General features: G+C 35.5%; 1 protein-coding gene across 1 annotated transcript in view; it reads left to right on the forward strand.

Moving 5' to 3' along the window:
* Nucleotides 1-17,080, forward strand: part of TTN (titin) — a 276,986-nt gene that overhangs the window by 122,495 nt on the left and 137,411 nt on the right. The window contains 24 exon segments of the mRNA XM_025216548.1: nucleotides 517-600; nucleotides 855-935; nucleotides 2,649-2,732; nucleotides 2,926-3,282; nucleotides 5,334-5,411; nucleotides 5,610-5,693; nucleotides 5,901-5,984; nucleotides 6,192-6,272; nucleotides 7,088-7,168; nucleotides 7,418-7,501; nucleotides 7,739-7,822; nucleotides 7,937-8,041; nucleotides 9,927-10,010; nucleotides 10,399-10,476; nucleotides 10,704-10,787; nucleotides 10,989-11,072; nucleotides 11,295-11,669; nucleotides 12,281-12,361; nucleotides 13,680-13,763; nucleotides 14,111-14,191; nucleotides 15,569-15,649; nucleotides 15,868-15,951; nucleotides 16,156-16,236; nucleotides 16,630-16,710. Coding sequence (XP_025072333.1) covers nucleotides 517-600; nucleotides 855-935; nucleotides 2,649-2,732; nucleotides 2,926-3,282; nucleotides 5,334-5,411; nucleotides 5,610-5,693; nucleotides 5,901-5,984; nucleotides 6,192-6,272; nucleotides 7,088-7,168; nucleotides 7,418-7,501; nucleotides 7,739-7,822; nucleotides 7,937-8,041; nucleotides 9,927-10,010; nucleotides 10,399-10,476; nucleotides 10,704-10,787; nucleotides 10,989-11,072; nucleotides 11,295-11,669; nucleotides 12,281-12,361; nucleotides 13,680-13,763; nucleotides 14,111-14,191; nucleotides 15,569-15,649; nucleotides 15,868-15,951; nucleotides 16,156-16,236; nucleotides 16,630-16,710 — 2,565 coding nt within the window.

Consider the following 17,080-nt stretch of genomic DNA (forward strand, 5'->3'; position numbering starts at 1 on the left):
CTTTACTTCTGTGATTTTCCTTGTTTAAATATCTATCTTTTCATGTGTGTTGCGTGTCATTTTCTGTAGTTAAATACCTAAAATATGTAATACAGAGTAACATCTGCCTTGCAGAACCTTGCCTTTAAACTTTAGAACCCTTATTCTGTGACATGCAAAAATGTCCATTGCTTTCTGTTTCTCTATTGTTTTTTCTTTCATACTTGTATATATGTAATTTCTGATACTAAAATTGCACAGTGTGGAAAAAATATGTTACCCTTCTTCAAAAGTTATACATTCCATAAGCCAACTGTACATCCATCTCTTGGTACATGAACATTTATTTTTTGTCTTTGTTAAATGTATTTATGTATCCTGTTTCGTTTAAAGGTCTTGTCTATTTTACACATACTCTCCTGCTTTGTAAATGTACATTTTGTGTACTTGGTTGTGCACAATTCTTTTACATGAATATCACAATATTCAAAGAAGAACACCTGAATTTTACATTTCTTAAAATTACTATCTTTTAAGTGCCAGAAGCTCCAAAGAAAGTTGTCACAGAAGAAAGAGAGACCATTGCTGTTCCAAAAAGAAAAGTAGCTCCATCACCAAAAGGTATTCAATTATCGATTAAATTAGAAAAGATGTGTTCCAGCTGCTGTGTTGCTTCTTTTGCCTCAGTCCATCAAAATTCCGATAGCACCTTAAACTGGAGCAGCAAATGAAGTTTGAGTTTTCCTACTTTTTCTTGTGTGGAAAATGACAGAAAAGCAGTTAAGAAACACATCTTGATTTTATATGGATCTTTATGTTGTCTTACTGCAAATATTGTACAAGAGGAATACTAAATCTAGACTCTGTCTTTAAAGTGCCAGCAATGGAAGAACACTGGGCTATGTCAGAGGAAGTCTCTGTTTCTTTTTACTCAGAAGAAGACATTTCATATACAGGTATGAAGTAACCTAAAAAAAATAGTTTTAGGTCAAAGGAAGTGACCTCCAGGATTTCAGGCGTAGTATAGAATTTTAACTCAGTCTGATATTGATACATCTAGAGCATCCAGGCAATAGAGAAACCCCACTAAATGTTTCAACTCTAAGGAGTTAATGCTTGAGATATTATGTGTAACATGGAGGAATCTTTCCAGCCCCACATCAGTAGGATATTGGGGTGGGAAGAAGTAAGGACATCTAGCCACAGACTTGAGGGAAGAAAACAACAGAAGGACAAGGCCCCTGGCAGTCTAGCAATCTGAGACTGGAAGCATCTGAGACAGGAAGAATGAGCCAGCTGTTCCCAAAGACAGAGGAAGGTACAGAGTGCAGCCCTCCCCATAGAAAGAAAGTAGAAGTGCTGTAGGTGGGAAAGAGCTATCTTGTGGATTAAACCCCCTGACAGGAGCGGTGAGGCAAATTGTGGCTGATTGTATTAACAAGTCAACAAAATCTATTGCCAGATACACTAATAACAGTACAGTTTCTGGGTTCAGAGGTAACTGGTACCTAAGACTAAATTTGAGAAGCTGGTCAAACTTCATACAGTAATGTTTGCTAAACATGAGTTGTGACATCCTAAAGAGCAGCTGTTTGCTTGATCTAGACTCTCACAGTAGCTTGCTACAAGACTAGATTTGGTTGTTCCTTGCAATATGAAGATAGAAGATACTTAGACTTGCTACTGAAAAGTGGATTCCATCTATCAAGAAGATTAATAAGCTCTCATACTTGCTAAAGGAAAATCCTAGTATTTTGCCAATTCTTACAGCCAAACACTAGTGCTTTATTTACTAAACATTCATTCTGAAAGACTTGCTCCAGAATGTTAAAAACCATGACTCACTGGTGTTCCAAAAAGTGAAGATCCACAGGAAAAGTATGCATTCTCTCATGGATGAATCTAAAATATAGAATACAATTTGCATATCAGTCATGTTATTTTGCGCAGAGGCAAAAGCTGGTTAATAAACCTGACAGATATGAAACAGACTGCTTGCAAAAAGATTGGCAATTTTTCTGTTCTGTCATCTTGCCTTGGATAATGGATAAGAGTTGCTTTCATTTTAATGAAAAGTTCAGGCTCTTTACCTGCTCTGATCTGTGCAAGAAGTTTGTTTGTACCTGAGCTCCCATTTTGCTGTATGGATTTGAGTGTGTATGTCCTGCACAAATCCTTTGTTGCAAGTGGTAGACTGAGAGCTGCTACTGTATTTACTGAAGAAGGTCAGAGAAAGCCATAAAAGCATATTTGCATAGAACACCCCATTGTCCTCTTAGGAAAGGAAATGATCACAAAGGGACTGACTTCTCTCAAAACTGATCTGATATTGAATCAGAGCTCTGACACAGGATGAGTTTACATTTCCTACTAGCCAGGGGAACAATGTGGACCATCTGATGATCACATGCCTTCATTGGGATGCAGGCCTTGTGGTTATTGTATTGAATTTATGTTTTATTGCTTCTCTCATAACTTGTCCAGTGTCAGTCTGCTCTTTTCCCATAGTGACATGTAAAACCGTTTGTATGTCAGGTATCTTTTTTGTTTCTTGCATATTTCTGAATGGCACTATTGTGCATTAGCATTCAGATTCTTGCTTCCGCCAGTTTTGCTTTTATATGTTGTTTTCTAAAGTTCTTAAATATAAATATACTGTATCTTTGAAGTGCCTGATGTGCCTGAGAGAGTTACCATTGAAGAAAGAGTATCAATTTCTGTTCCTAAAAAAGAGAAGAAACCACCAGCTAAAGGTACACTGGATATTGTATTAGATATGGCATACATGTTCTTTGAATGTCTTGTTATAAATATGCTATAAATACTGTTCTATGTTTTTGTTGTTTTTTTGAATGTATGTATTTTGGTTTAATTCTTCTTTTGAAATGCTTGACAATTCTTAGTATTCATGAGTTTTAAAGTTTATAACATTGATGTCTTTTAAAGTGCCTGAAGTTCGTAAGACAGTCATCCGAAAAGAAGAGGTATATGTTGAAGTTCCTCAGTACGAAGAGGAAGAAGTTCCCCAGTATGAGGAAGAAGTTACCAGATATGAGGAAGAAATAACTCATTATGAAGAAGAGGTCACCCACTATGAGGAAGAAGTACCTCAGTACGAGGAAGTTCCTCAGTATGAGGAAGAAGTTCCTCAATATGAGGAGGAAGAGGAAGTCACCCATTATGAGGAGAAAGTCACCTATTATGAGGAGGAAGTAGTACCCAGCTATGAAGAGGAAGTTCCTCAATATGAAGAAGAGGAAGAAGTTCCTCAATATGAAGAGGAGGTTCCCCCACCAGTCAAAGGTAGAAATTTAATTTTGGTATAAACATCAAAAAAAGGACTCTTGTTTTACAGATATGTCAATATATTCTTTTTAATTTACTCGAGGATATGTGATTTTTTTGTTATAATCATTAATAATTAGTATGTGTTGTAAAGTGTGTTGGAACGCCTACTGTCCATTAACAGTTTGTAATATAACTTGTCCATGGTATACATGGTCATCTGGTACGAGAAGGGAATTCATATAATTAAATAGGACAAAGAACATGTCATTCAATTTACCTAATTCTTCCATCATGTCTTATTTCCATCAGATCATATTTAAATTTATCATTGACTTTAAAGGCAGTTCAATCATAAGAAAAGTTGTACGTATCCAGAAAATGAGTAGGATTTTCAAAAGTATTTAAGAGATTTAAGCATACAGATCCAACTGATTTTTATTTAGGTTATTTGAAAAGCTTGTTAGTACTTTTTAGGAAATAAAAATATTTTCATAGCATCCAGAGGTGGAAGAAGCATATTAAATATCCATTCCATTCCCATAAAATGCATAGCAATTATTAATTTGAAATATTTTTAGGAGAATATTTGATGAAGATGTCTAGAAGTTTTCAACACTCTTGCTTTGGAATGACCATATTTACAGCTGACATGAAAATCAGGTCATCCCAAACTCTTGGTAATAAAAAAATGACAGTGTCCTTTATCATGACATAAAGACAAAGGGTAAGATATCCAAAGCTGTTAAGGTTCCATTTTTAGAAGAGATATGAGCACTTAGGCGTGGGTAGATACTTTAGAAAATTTTATCCAAGTCCTTGTTTCACATTTTCCATTTTCTGGCTGCCACAAGCAGGGAGAAGTTTACGTTATATTCCAACCAGTTAACACATATCAAACCTAGACCTTGCATTGTCTGTATTACTATTTTAACATACTAATTAACATATTTTAAAAGTAGAATTTATTCCAAATAAATGTCTAGGTTACATGCTGTGAAATCAACCACAATTTTTTTCTAGATTAGGAAGAGAGATTGGGATTAGCTCAAATCAAGTCAACCTCAGTCATTTTAAAGGAGGTAACAGCTGTCTCTGCCCTAATGAAATGATTGTTGTTGGCAGAGTTAGCTCACATTACTCCTTTCCTAGTTTAGTGAAAGCCAATAGGATTATGTTCTTCTACCCTTCATTTGGTATTGATGTCAGGGATATTAAGTACAAAAAATGTTTAAGAAAGACTTTTGGTAATATGCTGAAGGCAAAACTCCCATTGACTTCAGCAGAGTAAGAATTTTACTCTTTATCCTTCAAGGAAACCGCTGGGTACCTTTGGCCTTCAAAATTAAATTTAGATATGAAATGATGCCTATATCTAATTAACTAATGGTTCCACCTTATGAGCAAGTTGGTTGATAAAATCCCATAGCTCTGCTTATCATGTATGGAGCCGTGGCAGTACTCTCAACACTCCTTAGAAAAAAATGCAACCATGTTATAGATATCTGCATACCACATTATACATACATACATATGGTCTAAATCTGGAAATTCAGTATGTTTAAAAGTACACAAGAAGTTTAAGAAAATGTGCCAAAGGGTTATTTGGAGGGAGCCTGAACCTCTTCCTAATTGAAAAGAAGAGAGAATCAGCATTTATCCAAATTTTAATTCTGACTATTTTTTAATCCACTAAAAGCAGAAATAAAATTACATTTTTTTCTGCAAATTTCCTTTCCACCATCATTTTGACCATTTCTAAGTTACTTATTTTTAAAAGATCCAAAACATATTACTGTTAGTCTTTGATTAGGCAATTCCTTACTGATGCTGAAGTTTTTACCTAGGTGGATCAGTGGCTGAGTAAGGATTGCCTCAACACATAAACCTACTTGTACACTATTGTTTCCTGTCTTTTTAATATTAAATTGGTGTTAAGCCATACCATTTTGGTTTGGATATGTGTTAAGTTGTTGTGGGGGATGTTTTCTTGCATTGGAAGTGAGTTTTTGCTCTATGTGCTCCTGTTTTAAAAGTAAATCCCTCAAATAAAAATGGTATTTTTAAAGTGCCCGAGGTGCCCAAGAAACATGTCCCTGAAGAAAAAGTACCTGTTCCCAAGAGAAAGGAAGCTCCTCCAGTAAAAGGTACAGCTCTCTTCATTTAAAAATATCATGTTTCTCTTAGTACTTAATCTTACTTATAACTCTTTTATGTAAATGCTAATTTTCCTGTTCTTGAGAGGGGTTTTCATGTAAAATGTTTGTGGTGGTTTCTTATTTTTGTTGCATTTCTGCTTTGAATGGCTTGTACAGCATTCTTATCCAAAAATAATATTTTTTAAGTTCCTGAGGTGCCCAAGAAACCTGTGCCAGAGGAGAAAGTACCTGTTCCTGTTCACAAAAAGAAGGAACCTCCACCACCTAAAGGTACATCTACTCATGATTAACGTATACAGAAAAATCTTCCATTCATCACTCGTCTTTTCAGTCACATTAAATGTAATGTGATGAGAGAGTTCTCTTCTTGAAAACTGTTGTTCCATCTGTTTGTTTGTGTGCCTGTAATCTGTGCCACTGTTCTTTATCTTATATTTCAAAAATCAAATGCTCATATTATAATTATTATCTTTAAAGTGCCTGAAGTGCCAAAGAAACCTGTACCAGAAGAAAAAGTTCCTGTTCCAGTGCCCAAAAAGAAGGAAGCTCCTCCAGTTAAAGGTACACCTGCTCATGTTTACATGCTTACAAAAATCTTCCATTTGTCACCTTCCTTTTTACTTATGTTAAATGTACTTGAATAAAGAAGATCATTCTCTTCTTGATAACTATTGTTCCATGTGCTTGTTTGTGTTCCTGTATTTCATGTAATTGTTCTTCATCTTACGGTTCAAGTTAAATTCTCAAATTACTATAATATCTTTAAAGTGCCTGAGGTGCCTAAGAAACCTGTGCCAGAGAAGGTACCTGTTCCTGTGCCTAAAAAAGTGGAAGCTCCACCAGTGAAAGGTACATCAGCTTGTGATGCTCCCCAAAATGTTGTCATTGTCTGCTTGCTTATAGAGCATAACATACAAGGAACTCATTCTCAGGGTTCAAATTAGACTACGAGTCTTAGGGGGTGGTCTGTGGTGGTGGCAGCTGGAAGCCAGAAAGAGCTTGAGCTACTTAGAAAGGCGTGGGGCAGGGCAGGGGCTCTTGTCTCTTATGGGGGGCTCTCATTTCTTATGGGGGTCCTACAGGGGCTCTCATCTCTTATGGGGGGCTCAATCCACCTCAACCCCCCACCCCATATTTTGAACCCTGCTCATTCCTGTTTCCAGTGAATATAGTAGCAAAATGTTCATTGACTTCAATAGGATCAGGACTGAACTGCATACTGTGGAAGTTTTTATGATACAGGATTTACACACATGTACCACTTTATTTTGTTTTTCTATTTGGGAGCACAGCAAAAGACAGTAATTATTCATATAATTATATAATGTTGTCTAAAGTGCCCAAAAGAGCTGTGCCAGAAGAGAAAGTGCCTATTGCTATACCTAAAAAACCAGAGCCTCCACCAGCTAAAGGTTCTTGAACTTGTAATTTAAGATTAGTGTGTGTATACACACACATACACACACACACATGCATGCACATGCATACTTATGTACAGAAGATATACACGCACTCAATACACATTCTTTGTTCCATCATATTTTTGACACACAAATAAAAGAGATGTTAGTGTAGCTGTCCTGATGTTTGTTATAAATATTAGTTTTCTTCTGTTTTATGTTATACTGAAAACAAAATTCTTAAAACAAAAATGTTTTTAAAAGTACCAGAGGTGCCCAAGAAAGCTGTCCCAGAGGAGAAAGTACCTGTTCCTATACCTAAAAAACCAGAGCCTCCTGCCAAAGGTACATCGATTTGTAATCAAAATCTGTGTATGTATGTACGTATGTACACACACACACACACACACACACACATCCATTCTATATATGTGTATGTGAATGTAATACACAACTATTTTATTCCATCACATCTTTGACACACCAGTACAGACATGTTAGCGTAGTTGTCTTGATGTTTGTTATACGTATGTTTGGTTTTTCTCGTTTATATTACAATGAATATAACATCCATAAAACAAAATGTCTTTAAAGTGCCTGAGGTGCCCAAAAAGCCTGTCCCAGAAGAGAAAGTACATGTTCCTGTACCTAAAAAGCCAGAGCCTCCTCCTGCCAAAGGTACATCAAGTTGTAATTTAAAATTTTTGTATGTATCTATGAAAATAGATATATAAACATACTCTGTACATGTGTTTGTATTTGTAATACATAACATTTTGTTCTATCAGTTCTTTATCACACCAGTAAAGACATATTAGTATAAATGTCTTAATGTTTATGTTTAAAGTGTTTGGGTTTTTTTCTATTTGATATTATTTTGAAAATGAAATTCTTAAAACAAAAATGTCTTTAAAGTGCCTGAGGTACCCAAGCGAGCTGTCCCAAAAGAGGAAGTACCTGTTGCTGTACCTAAAAAACCAGAACCTCTTCCTGCCAAAGGTACCTAACATATGTGCTTCCTGGTTCATAAATTTCAGCTCTTGCACTTTATGTTCTCTCTGTCTTAACTGTTGTGTACGGAAATCAATTTCTTGAACTTAAATATCTTTGAAGTGCCAGAAATACCAAAGAGACCTGCCCCAGAAGAAAAAGTACCTGTTTTTGTTCCTGAGGAAGAGGAAGTGGAAGAGGAAGTTATACCAGAAATACCAGCAAAAGGTACATCACCTTGTCTTCAAAATTATCAGAAAATTTTTTAATTAATTAAAATACTTGCATCTTCATTGTTTTATTTATGTTCTGTATGATCTTTACGTGTGATTTCCATCTCATCATTTCTCTTCTTTGAAAAATTGTAATCTTGTTTTGTCTTGTCTTGTCTTTTTTTTGATGTTTTTATGCTTTAAAAGTAATTTTTACATTTCTAAGCCAATGCTACCCTAAAGTGCCAGATGTGCCTAAGAAAGCTATATCAAGAAGGAAAAATACCTACGGCTGTTCTTAAAGTAAAGGAACCTCCACTAGCTTTGTAGTACATGTAATAAATTTTCTTGCTACTTAGGATTTCACACTTCTGTGGAATTTGGTTTTGGGGATCACAGCTTGTAAAAATTTAATGTCCAATCCTTATTTCCAGTAGTCCAGTATTCATTGTTATAAGAAATACTAGGGCTCAGATAGGGTTTGATCCTGCAGCATTGAAATCCATGACAGCTTTAGTATTGACTTCAGAATCCTTTACTGATCAGACCTTTATTGATCAATTATAAAAATATGCCTCAACTGGAATTAAGAGCCTTGTTGCATATAAATCTGCACTAGCAGCACCTGGCAAATAGTGTTTACATGGCATAATGTGTCTTTTAACCAAAACATCCAGTGGTTTATCCCATAGGTTACAAACTAGACATTCTTCAGAGCATTGAAATTGTACCAGTATTTAGCTTGAGATCTGTAGGTGCATTTTAAAATCCCACAGCACGCACTGCCAAAGCCACTACAGAAAGAAAATAAAAACATAATTGACTGTATGAATAACCAAAATTCAAAATGGAAACTTCATCAGTGAAACAAGTTACTGTAGAAACATCCGCTGAACACTGTTTCCATTCAGCTGAGTAGACCATAAACAGTCTGAAAGGCAAACACTTAGGCAATTTGTAGAAAAACCTTAGACAAAATAGTCTATATACTTGGCGTGTGTACACATGCAGTTAATGTGACTGAATAAGCTGTGGAGCAATCTGTGTCCCGGTAAACTACTCCTGGGTATAGCATCTACACACGTACCTGGGACAACAGCAAATTGAGCTGGGGAGAAGCAGTTTAGGTCAGGGCTGCTCCTGCCCTACTCAGCTCTCCTGCAGCAGCCAGGGGCGCTCCATGCTCCAGCTGCAGCTACCTGGGGGCCAGCCCTGGACTGGCAGGGGACACGGGGGTGAGCCTCAAGCTCTGGCTGATGGCAGCAATATGTCCTGGGTCTGTGAGGCAGCTCTGGGCTAGCAGGGAGCACTGGGGATTAGGCCCAGGCAGTGGGTGCTGAGTCAGGCAGCAGAGGGGCTGGTTGGGCCACGAGGTTCCTGCAGCTGCTGATCCGTGTGGCTAGGTAGCATGCAGGAGTGTGGCCCCCTGCTGGCTGGGCTGACCGGTTGGAATTTACACCCAGGTCAGTGTTTATACATGCATTGCTGCACAGTAAATAATTCCGCAATAGGATAGCACTGGTATTTACAAGTACTACCCTGCTGCAGCATCTAATAGGGCCACACGGATAGATACTGATGTTTTACTGCAGAGCTAATTAGTCTACTCTGCAGTAATTATCTTGTGTACATGTGCCCCTATGTCCTTTCCTCTATACTACATGTTTGTTTGGTAATGATATAACATATATAACAATCATAATACTTACAGTGGAGAGCTGCCTAATCCTTATCATCCAGTTCCACTGTAGTGTTCCTGGAGGAAATCAATTTACACAGTTTTCATATAAAAAATTACTGTTGCTGTTCAAATGTATGTCCTTTTTATTTTGTGTCATGATATTTTTCTATGTAATACTGCTTAAATTTGAAATTCTTAAAATGAAACAATATGTTTAAAGTTCCCGAGGTGGCCAAGAAAACTATCCCAGAAGAAAAAATACCAGTAGCTGTTCCTAAAAAAGTGGAGCCTCCTCCAAAAAAAGGTACATCAAGTAAATAACTCAGAAAATAAGCACTGTTATTATTTACTTGCATTTTCAACAACTACACTAACATTCAAGATACTGTTATAATTTTAGAAATTTGTATTTTTGTGTCTGTATTGTCGTCTTGTGTTTGATATGTATATTTTATTGCTGGAGTTTTAACATAATATAACATCTACAAAGTATTTATGTTGTCAGAGAACCCTGTTTTGGAGATAATATGTTTGTTATTTATAATCTAATTCTGTTTTAAAATGATTTTGATTATATTCTTTATAGCGAATCTTAGTTTTGTATACAAGTCTGTATCTTTATGGGTTTTTTGTCTTTTTGCTTCCTCTTTACTTGCAAATAATATTCTTAAAATAAAACAATGTCTTTAAAGTTCCTGAGGTACCCAAGAAACCCATCCCTGAAGAAAAAGTGCCAGTTCCTAAAAAGGTGGCAGCTCCACCAGCTAAAGGTACTACAGTTTATAAATGAATGTTAACAATGACAGTAATAAATAACAAGCATTATTTAATTTAATCTTTGTACAAAGCAGTTTAATGTATGTCCCTCATGTTGATTTTGTTCTTGGATATGTACTTACTTGTAAGTTGTCTTTCTGTTTTGTACATGTATGTTCCTCAATGTTTTTTGAAATTGTGTAAATAACAAAAATACTAAAGCTAGGTCATGTCTTTAAAGTGCCTAAGGTTCCCAAGAAAGCTGTTCCTGAAGAGAAAGTACCCATTGTTCCTCCTAAAAAAGTAGAGGCTCCAACTGTAAAAGGTATATGTACTCTTGACTACTGTTGTACATGTTAAAACAAAACTCTTGATCTTATTCTTTCTAACATCCTGTGTGTTATGAGAGTTCTTGTGTTTCCTGTGAATTCTTATCTCTGTCTCGTATGAGTTTTTGTTGCTTTCTTATTCATATTGTTTTATAAGCCAATTTAAAATTACTAAAAAGAAACCCGTATCTTTAAAGTCCCTGAGGTACCTAAGAGAGCTGTACCAGAAGAAAAGGTGCCAGTTGCTGTGCCCAAACCCAAGGCAGTTCCTCCAGCTAAAGGTACAAACATGCCTCACTAAATTCATTTTAAGATACATTCTTCCTAGTCATTCCTAAAACATTTTGTATTGCAATTGCTGTTTTATTAAATATATTTCTTCCATTTTAACATAATTTCTTGTATATGGTTTTCTGTTCCATGTTATCTCTTTGTATCTTATTCTACACAAATGTTGTTCAAATATTTGCAAGGGATTCATGGTAATAATACTATTTCTAAAGTGCCAGAAGTGCCTAAGAAACCCATCCAAGAAGAGAGAATCCTTGTTCCCACAGTGGAGGAGCACAGATATGAATATGAGGAGTATGAGAAATATGAGAGGTATGAAGCAGTTGAAGAATTTGAGCAGATTCAGGAATATGAGGAATATGAGGAACCTGAAGAACCCGAGAAGCATGAGGAACCTGAGGAACCTGAGGAAGTCTATAAGTATGAGGAGCCTGAGGAACCTGAAGAGATATATGAGGAATATGAAGTCCAGGAACCTGAAGAGTTCTATGAGAAGTATGAGAAGATTCGGGTGACTGAAGAGATCTATGAGAAATATGAGGAAGTTCAGGAGCCTGAAGAGGTTTATGAGGTCCAACCACCAAGAGGTATATCAATTCATGGTTTCTTTATTCTTAATAGTCTGTATTGAGTTTCCTACTGATGTTCAGACCTTCTTCCAGCATTCAAATCTGTGTTTTTTCCTGCTTGAAGTCCCACCTGTGCCTGTAGTTAACGAGATAAATTTGATATGACCATTTCCCCTCTTGGCCATTTCTCAGTATACTGACCTTCCTATCAGGAATAAGGAATAGTGCAAAGCTGACTTTATTTAGCTGTAACAAGAGCAATTTAGGCATTCCTTAAATTTTTGTCTTCAATTCAATTATAATTTAGATCCAACCTAATTATGAGTGCCAACATTGCTTCCTATTGCTTCCTATTGTGATCCAGTTTCCCTATTGTGAAGAATTATTCCCAATAATGGAACAGATAAAGCTTAGATAAAACTTTTCTTTCCATCATTTTAATTTGTAATATTTCACACCAAATAGAATGTCTACTAAAAAAATGACTATTGCCCACATGAGAAAAAAATCTTGCATAATTGTCAGTTGCTTGCATAACTTTGAGGTCAGTCAATATGTATTTCATTTCTTTATATCCACTGTAATACTTTGAAATTAATTTTAAAATCCCTAATAAACTATCTTTAAAGTGCCTGAGGTTCCTAAGAGACGTGTACCAGAAGAAAAAGTACCTGTTGCTGTTCCTAAAAAAGAAGCTCCACCAGCTAAAGGTACATCAGTGTTCAGATAAATTTAAAACCAAAGCCCTCTGTCTCCCAAAATGTCTTCCACTAAGATTCCTCTTTTCATTTGACCATGAAGCCTGTAGTCTTTAACCTGATTTAAGCCAATCAGGTTTAAATTAGGATTATGATGCTAAATGAATTCTTTTTCTTTCAAAATGTGAAATCATGGCCCATTCCTAAAACTTCTAATTAAGGTAGTTTTCCACTGGGTTCACATATTCCTATATATATTTTTAAACAAGCTTCATGATAATAAGAGGGTACTTAAGGTCTATCCAACTATACCTTGCAGGAACATAATCCCACATTGGTTAAAGCTCAAGGTCTTTTTCCTCTCCCTTCTTAATGTCAAATATATTAAATTTCTACTCATTTCTGGATCGGGTTCTTGTGCCCAATGTGGCCCCTATCCACTGGAATTGGGTTCTGTACACTGGGGCTGCACTTCACATAACAAGATTGGGCCCTGGCACCCAGCACAGTTTCTGCCCAGCCTCACATGCCGGTATTGAGCCCTGCACACTGGGATCAGACCCTGGCACCCAACACTGGACCTGGGCCCCCACACTGCCCCTGCACTCCAAAATCAGGCCCCATATTGCCCTGCATGTCTGATCTAGCTGAAGTGCCATATTATGCACACCACAGGGCTCTGCACAAGTCAGAAAATTTGGCAGCAGGAGTGTAGCCACCTACAAGTTTTTGGACCCATGGCGAGCCTTGCTGACTGGATGACATGTCTCTGGGGGCAAGTTCTGGCCACAGGCCAGAGGTTGAGTATCCCTGACCTAAGCCATTGCTCACTGAAACCAATGGGAGTCCCTCCACTGTCTTTAATCATACCTGAATTAAAGGTAGGGTTGTCAAATATGACTCATGCAGCTGAGTAGCATGCAGGTACATTGGGCTTCTTGGTTCATGCAGCATTTAATCATCTATCTAGAATGTCTATTTAAGAGCCCATACCAATTTACAATTCATCCAACAAGAGCAAAACTTTTCTTTTTAATGAATATATACAAGCTCCTTTGATATTCATAGAGTCTGGATGCATAGCCAAAGTAAAATAGTTCCCAAAGTCAGGAGACAGGGAAAGACCAACAAGATCACACAGATGGAGGCAGGGGGCTTTCTGTTCTATGTTGATATACTCCTAATATGTTATAAGGTGCAGTTTACTTGTGTTCTTTTAAATTCTGTAATTCTCTGTTGAAAGAAAAGATTTGTTGTTTGATTTCTTGTTTTATTTTTTTCTAAAATATTGCAAACATTCTTAAAAAAAACAAATAATGTCTGCCTGCAGTGCCTGCAGTGCCTAAGAAACCTGTCCCGGGAGAAAAAGTACCTATTCCTGTATCTAAAAAAGAAATGCCTCCCAAACCTAAAGGTATATCTACTCTTCCATTCATTATGAATCACTGAACTTTAATTCTTTAAGTCCTGTGTCTTCTTTGTTCTTTGAGAAAGATATGACTACAATTTGTGTCTTTTCTTGTGATTCTTTTCTTGTTTGAATCATGCTTGTTTGTGTGTCTTATGTTGCCCTGCTAAGTCATTTGTTAAAGTAATACATGAACTTTATTAAAAGAATATTATATCTTTAAACTGCCCAAAGCACATAAAAAAGCAATACAGAAAGAAAAAGGTACTGTAGTTCTTCTTGACAGGGAAGAGCCTGTACTGAGCTTTTCCAAATAACTTTAAACATTCTAAATGTGTATAATATCTTTAAAGTGCGTGCCATACCCAAGAGGGCTGTCCCTGCAGACAAACTACCCACAATTGCTCCTGAAATAGAAGTTCCACCAATGAAAAGTAGGTGGACCTTTGATTGGAATTTTATGGAATTGGTTGGAATTTTATGGAGAGAAAACATAGCTCTATCTTTCTCTGAACTAACATATTTGACAGTTTAATTGATTTTTTTTTCTTTGATATACTCAAGATTTCTAGTCTCTTGCCATAGCTTAGGTTTTGTGATGACGAGCAAGAAATTCTGAGGCCAATATTACATGTATGTAACATGGAATTTTAACATTAGGCCCAAAGTGCTCTTACTCTAGGAACACTTTAGTGAGTTTTGTTTAAACTAAGTGTAGTGAGTAACTTGTCCACAAGTGTTAAAGAAAAGACATTGACATGTTTATTTGTTTATTTAAAATACACTATACAAAAGTTATTAAAAACTTTGTTCATTTCTTAAAACAGCAAATAAAAAAATGGATGGCACCTATTCCAAGAAGGACAATACCAAATAAGAGTCAACATATTTTCAAAGATTTAATTCTATTTCAGGAGATTAATTTAGAAACTAAACATATCAGTTCCTACAGAAATGCAAAATATTGGAAGTACATTAGGAGTATATTTTTATTAGTAATGCTTTGTTTTCTCTGTGTGAGACTGTTGTCTTAATTTACAAATTTTGAGATTTTGAGTAATTTTAAAGTTACTAAAAGAAAGCTACTATTTTTAAAGTCCCTGAGGTTCATAAGAGAATTCTTCCTGAAGAAAGAGTACCTACTGTTATTCCTAGAAAAGAGGAAGCTCCTCCATATGAACATACATCAATTCTTCAATGAAATTACATAGCATTGCAGAAAATTAAAGTAATTAGTTTCAGGGCCATGTCCATTTTCAGTACAATTGAAGAGACACCATCAATTTGAATTCTGAGAACTGCTAAAAGTAATTTCCCCCTGTACCCTTGAGTTTATTTCCTACCTTAATTTTTTTAATTAGTTTTTAAAAGTTTCTTTCTCCTCAAATCCAAGGCTCTGATCCAGAAAAGATCTACACAATATTTAAGTTTAATGATATGATAAGACTTAATGAGTGTCATTTAAGTGCTGCTAATACCATTGCTCAATTACACTTTAAATAACTAGAGGGGAAAAACAGTACAATTTGACTATACATAAAATGCTGTCCAATGTCCAAAATAATCTAATTGGAAACACATAGGAAAATAGTTCTGTAATCTTTTAGTTTTACTAATATTGACTATTATTTGCAGTAGTTGTAGACAAAAATTCCCAGAAGTGTATTATTATCCACTAAAGAGATTTCATTAATTTATGTATTTGTACAGGTAGCTGTTTGTCACTTTACAAATCTGTATGATAAAATGTTGTTTTAATCTTTGTTTTCTAAATGACTTTGACATTTCTAAAATAACTAATATCTTTAAAGTATCTGAAGTTTATGAAGAAATTCTGGAAGAAAAAATTCCTGTTGTTATCCCTAGAAAGCCAGAAGCTCCACCATCCAAAGGTATATTATTTCTTCAAGCAATTTAAAAAATAATGAACTCAGTGTAAATCATATTATTTGTCTTCATGATTCATTTTAAGTTCTAAACAATTAATTTATATAATCAACCTAACTACTCCTTGGATGTCTTAGAAGTTTGTCTGTCTACATCTTCCATTCTCTCTGTTCTTTGCATTTTGTATTTTACAAATTCTTAAAAGAAACTAATATCTTTAAAGTGTCTGAAGTTTATGAAGAAATTTTCCTGGAAGAGAAAATCCATGTTGTTTTTCCTAGAGAGCCAGAAGTTCCATCAGCTAAAGGTATATCATTTCTTCAAGCAATTTATAAAATAATGAACTCTCTGTAAATCACGTTATTCATCTTCCTGATTCAATTTATGTTCATTACAGTTAATTCATATGTTCATAATAACTAATCCCCAGTTGTCTTAAAAGTTTGTCTAGCTGTCTCTCTGTTCTTTGAATTTTGTATTTTACAAATTCTTAAAACTAATATCTTTCAAGTGCCTCCAGTGCCCAAGAAACCTGTCCCACATAAGAAAATATCTCCTTCTGTACCAAAAGAAGAAGCTCCACCAATTAAAGGTACATGAGCTTCAACTAGGATTTTAATGAAACAAAAGATGTCGGTATATTCTTTTAAAGTTTATTTAATTCTCTGTGTGAGGTATCCAATGCCCTTGTGTATTACTTTGATTTAAGAGGTGGCTCTCTAGCAATATTATGATATTCTGAGGCATCATCTATGAGTCTCATTAATTCCTTGATAACTCCTTGAAAACTAGTTCCTTGAGACACTACATCTTCATTGAAACTATAAAGCAGTGAATTCCAACCACTGGTCTTCATATGTTAATACCATCTATACTGGTATATTTTCCACTAGCTCTTCAGTTGATTTACAAACTGTGTGTTTTGCTCCTTATTTTTTTATATTTTAAGTTTTTAAATTTCTAAAACAATCCGCTCTCTTTAAAGTGCCTGAGGTACCAAAGAAAGCCATCCTCAAAGAAAAAGTACTTATAGCTGTACCTAGAGAAGAAGCTCCACCTCTTGAAGGTACATGCACAACTGAATGGAATTTAAGGAGAGAAAATAACTTGTTATGTATTCTTTAACCGCTTTTAATGTGCAATATGTGTTCCATTTGATATAAAACCCAAGCCCTAGCTAGCTGCAATAGTTAAGGGATAGCTTTTGAAGTGAGGTTTATTAATCTCTGCACCAAATTTAGAATTGTTTAAGCACATTTTTATTGGCACTGTTCATTTATTTCAAAGGATGATAAAAAAACCCCAATTTTCCTCACATTGAGGTTGTTCTTGAGACAATTACCTTGTTTTATTTAAATTATAGGAAAATATTTTTCTGGGTCACAAACTAAAGTATTTTTTATAATTTTCTTGTAAAGATTTTACAAAAACAAAGT

Source organism: Alligator sinensis, unplaced genomic scaffold (genome assembly GCF_000455745.1).
Source record: "Alligator sinensis unplaced genomic scaffold, ASM45574v1 scaffold871_1, whole genome shotgun sequence".
Lineage (NCBI taxonomy): Eukaryota > Metazoa > Chordata > Crocodylia > Alligatoridae > Alligator > Alligator sinensis.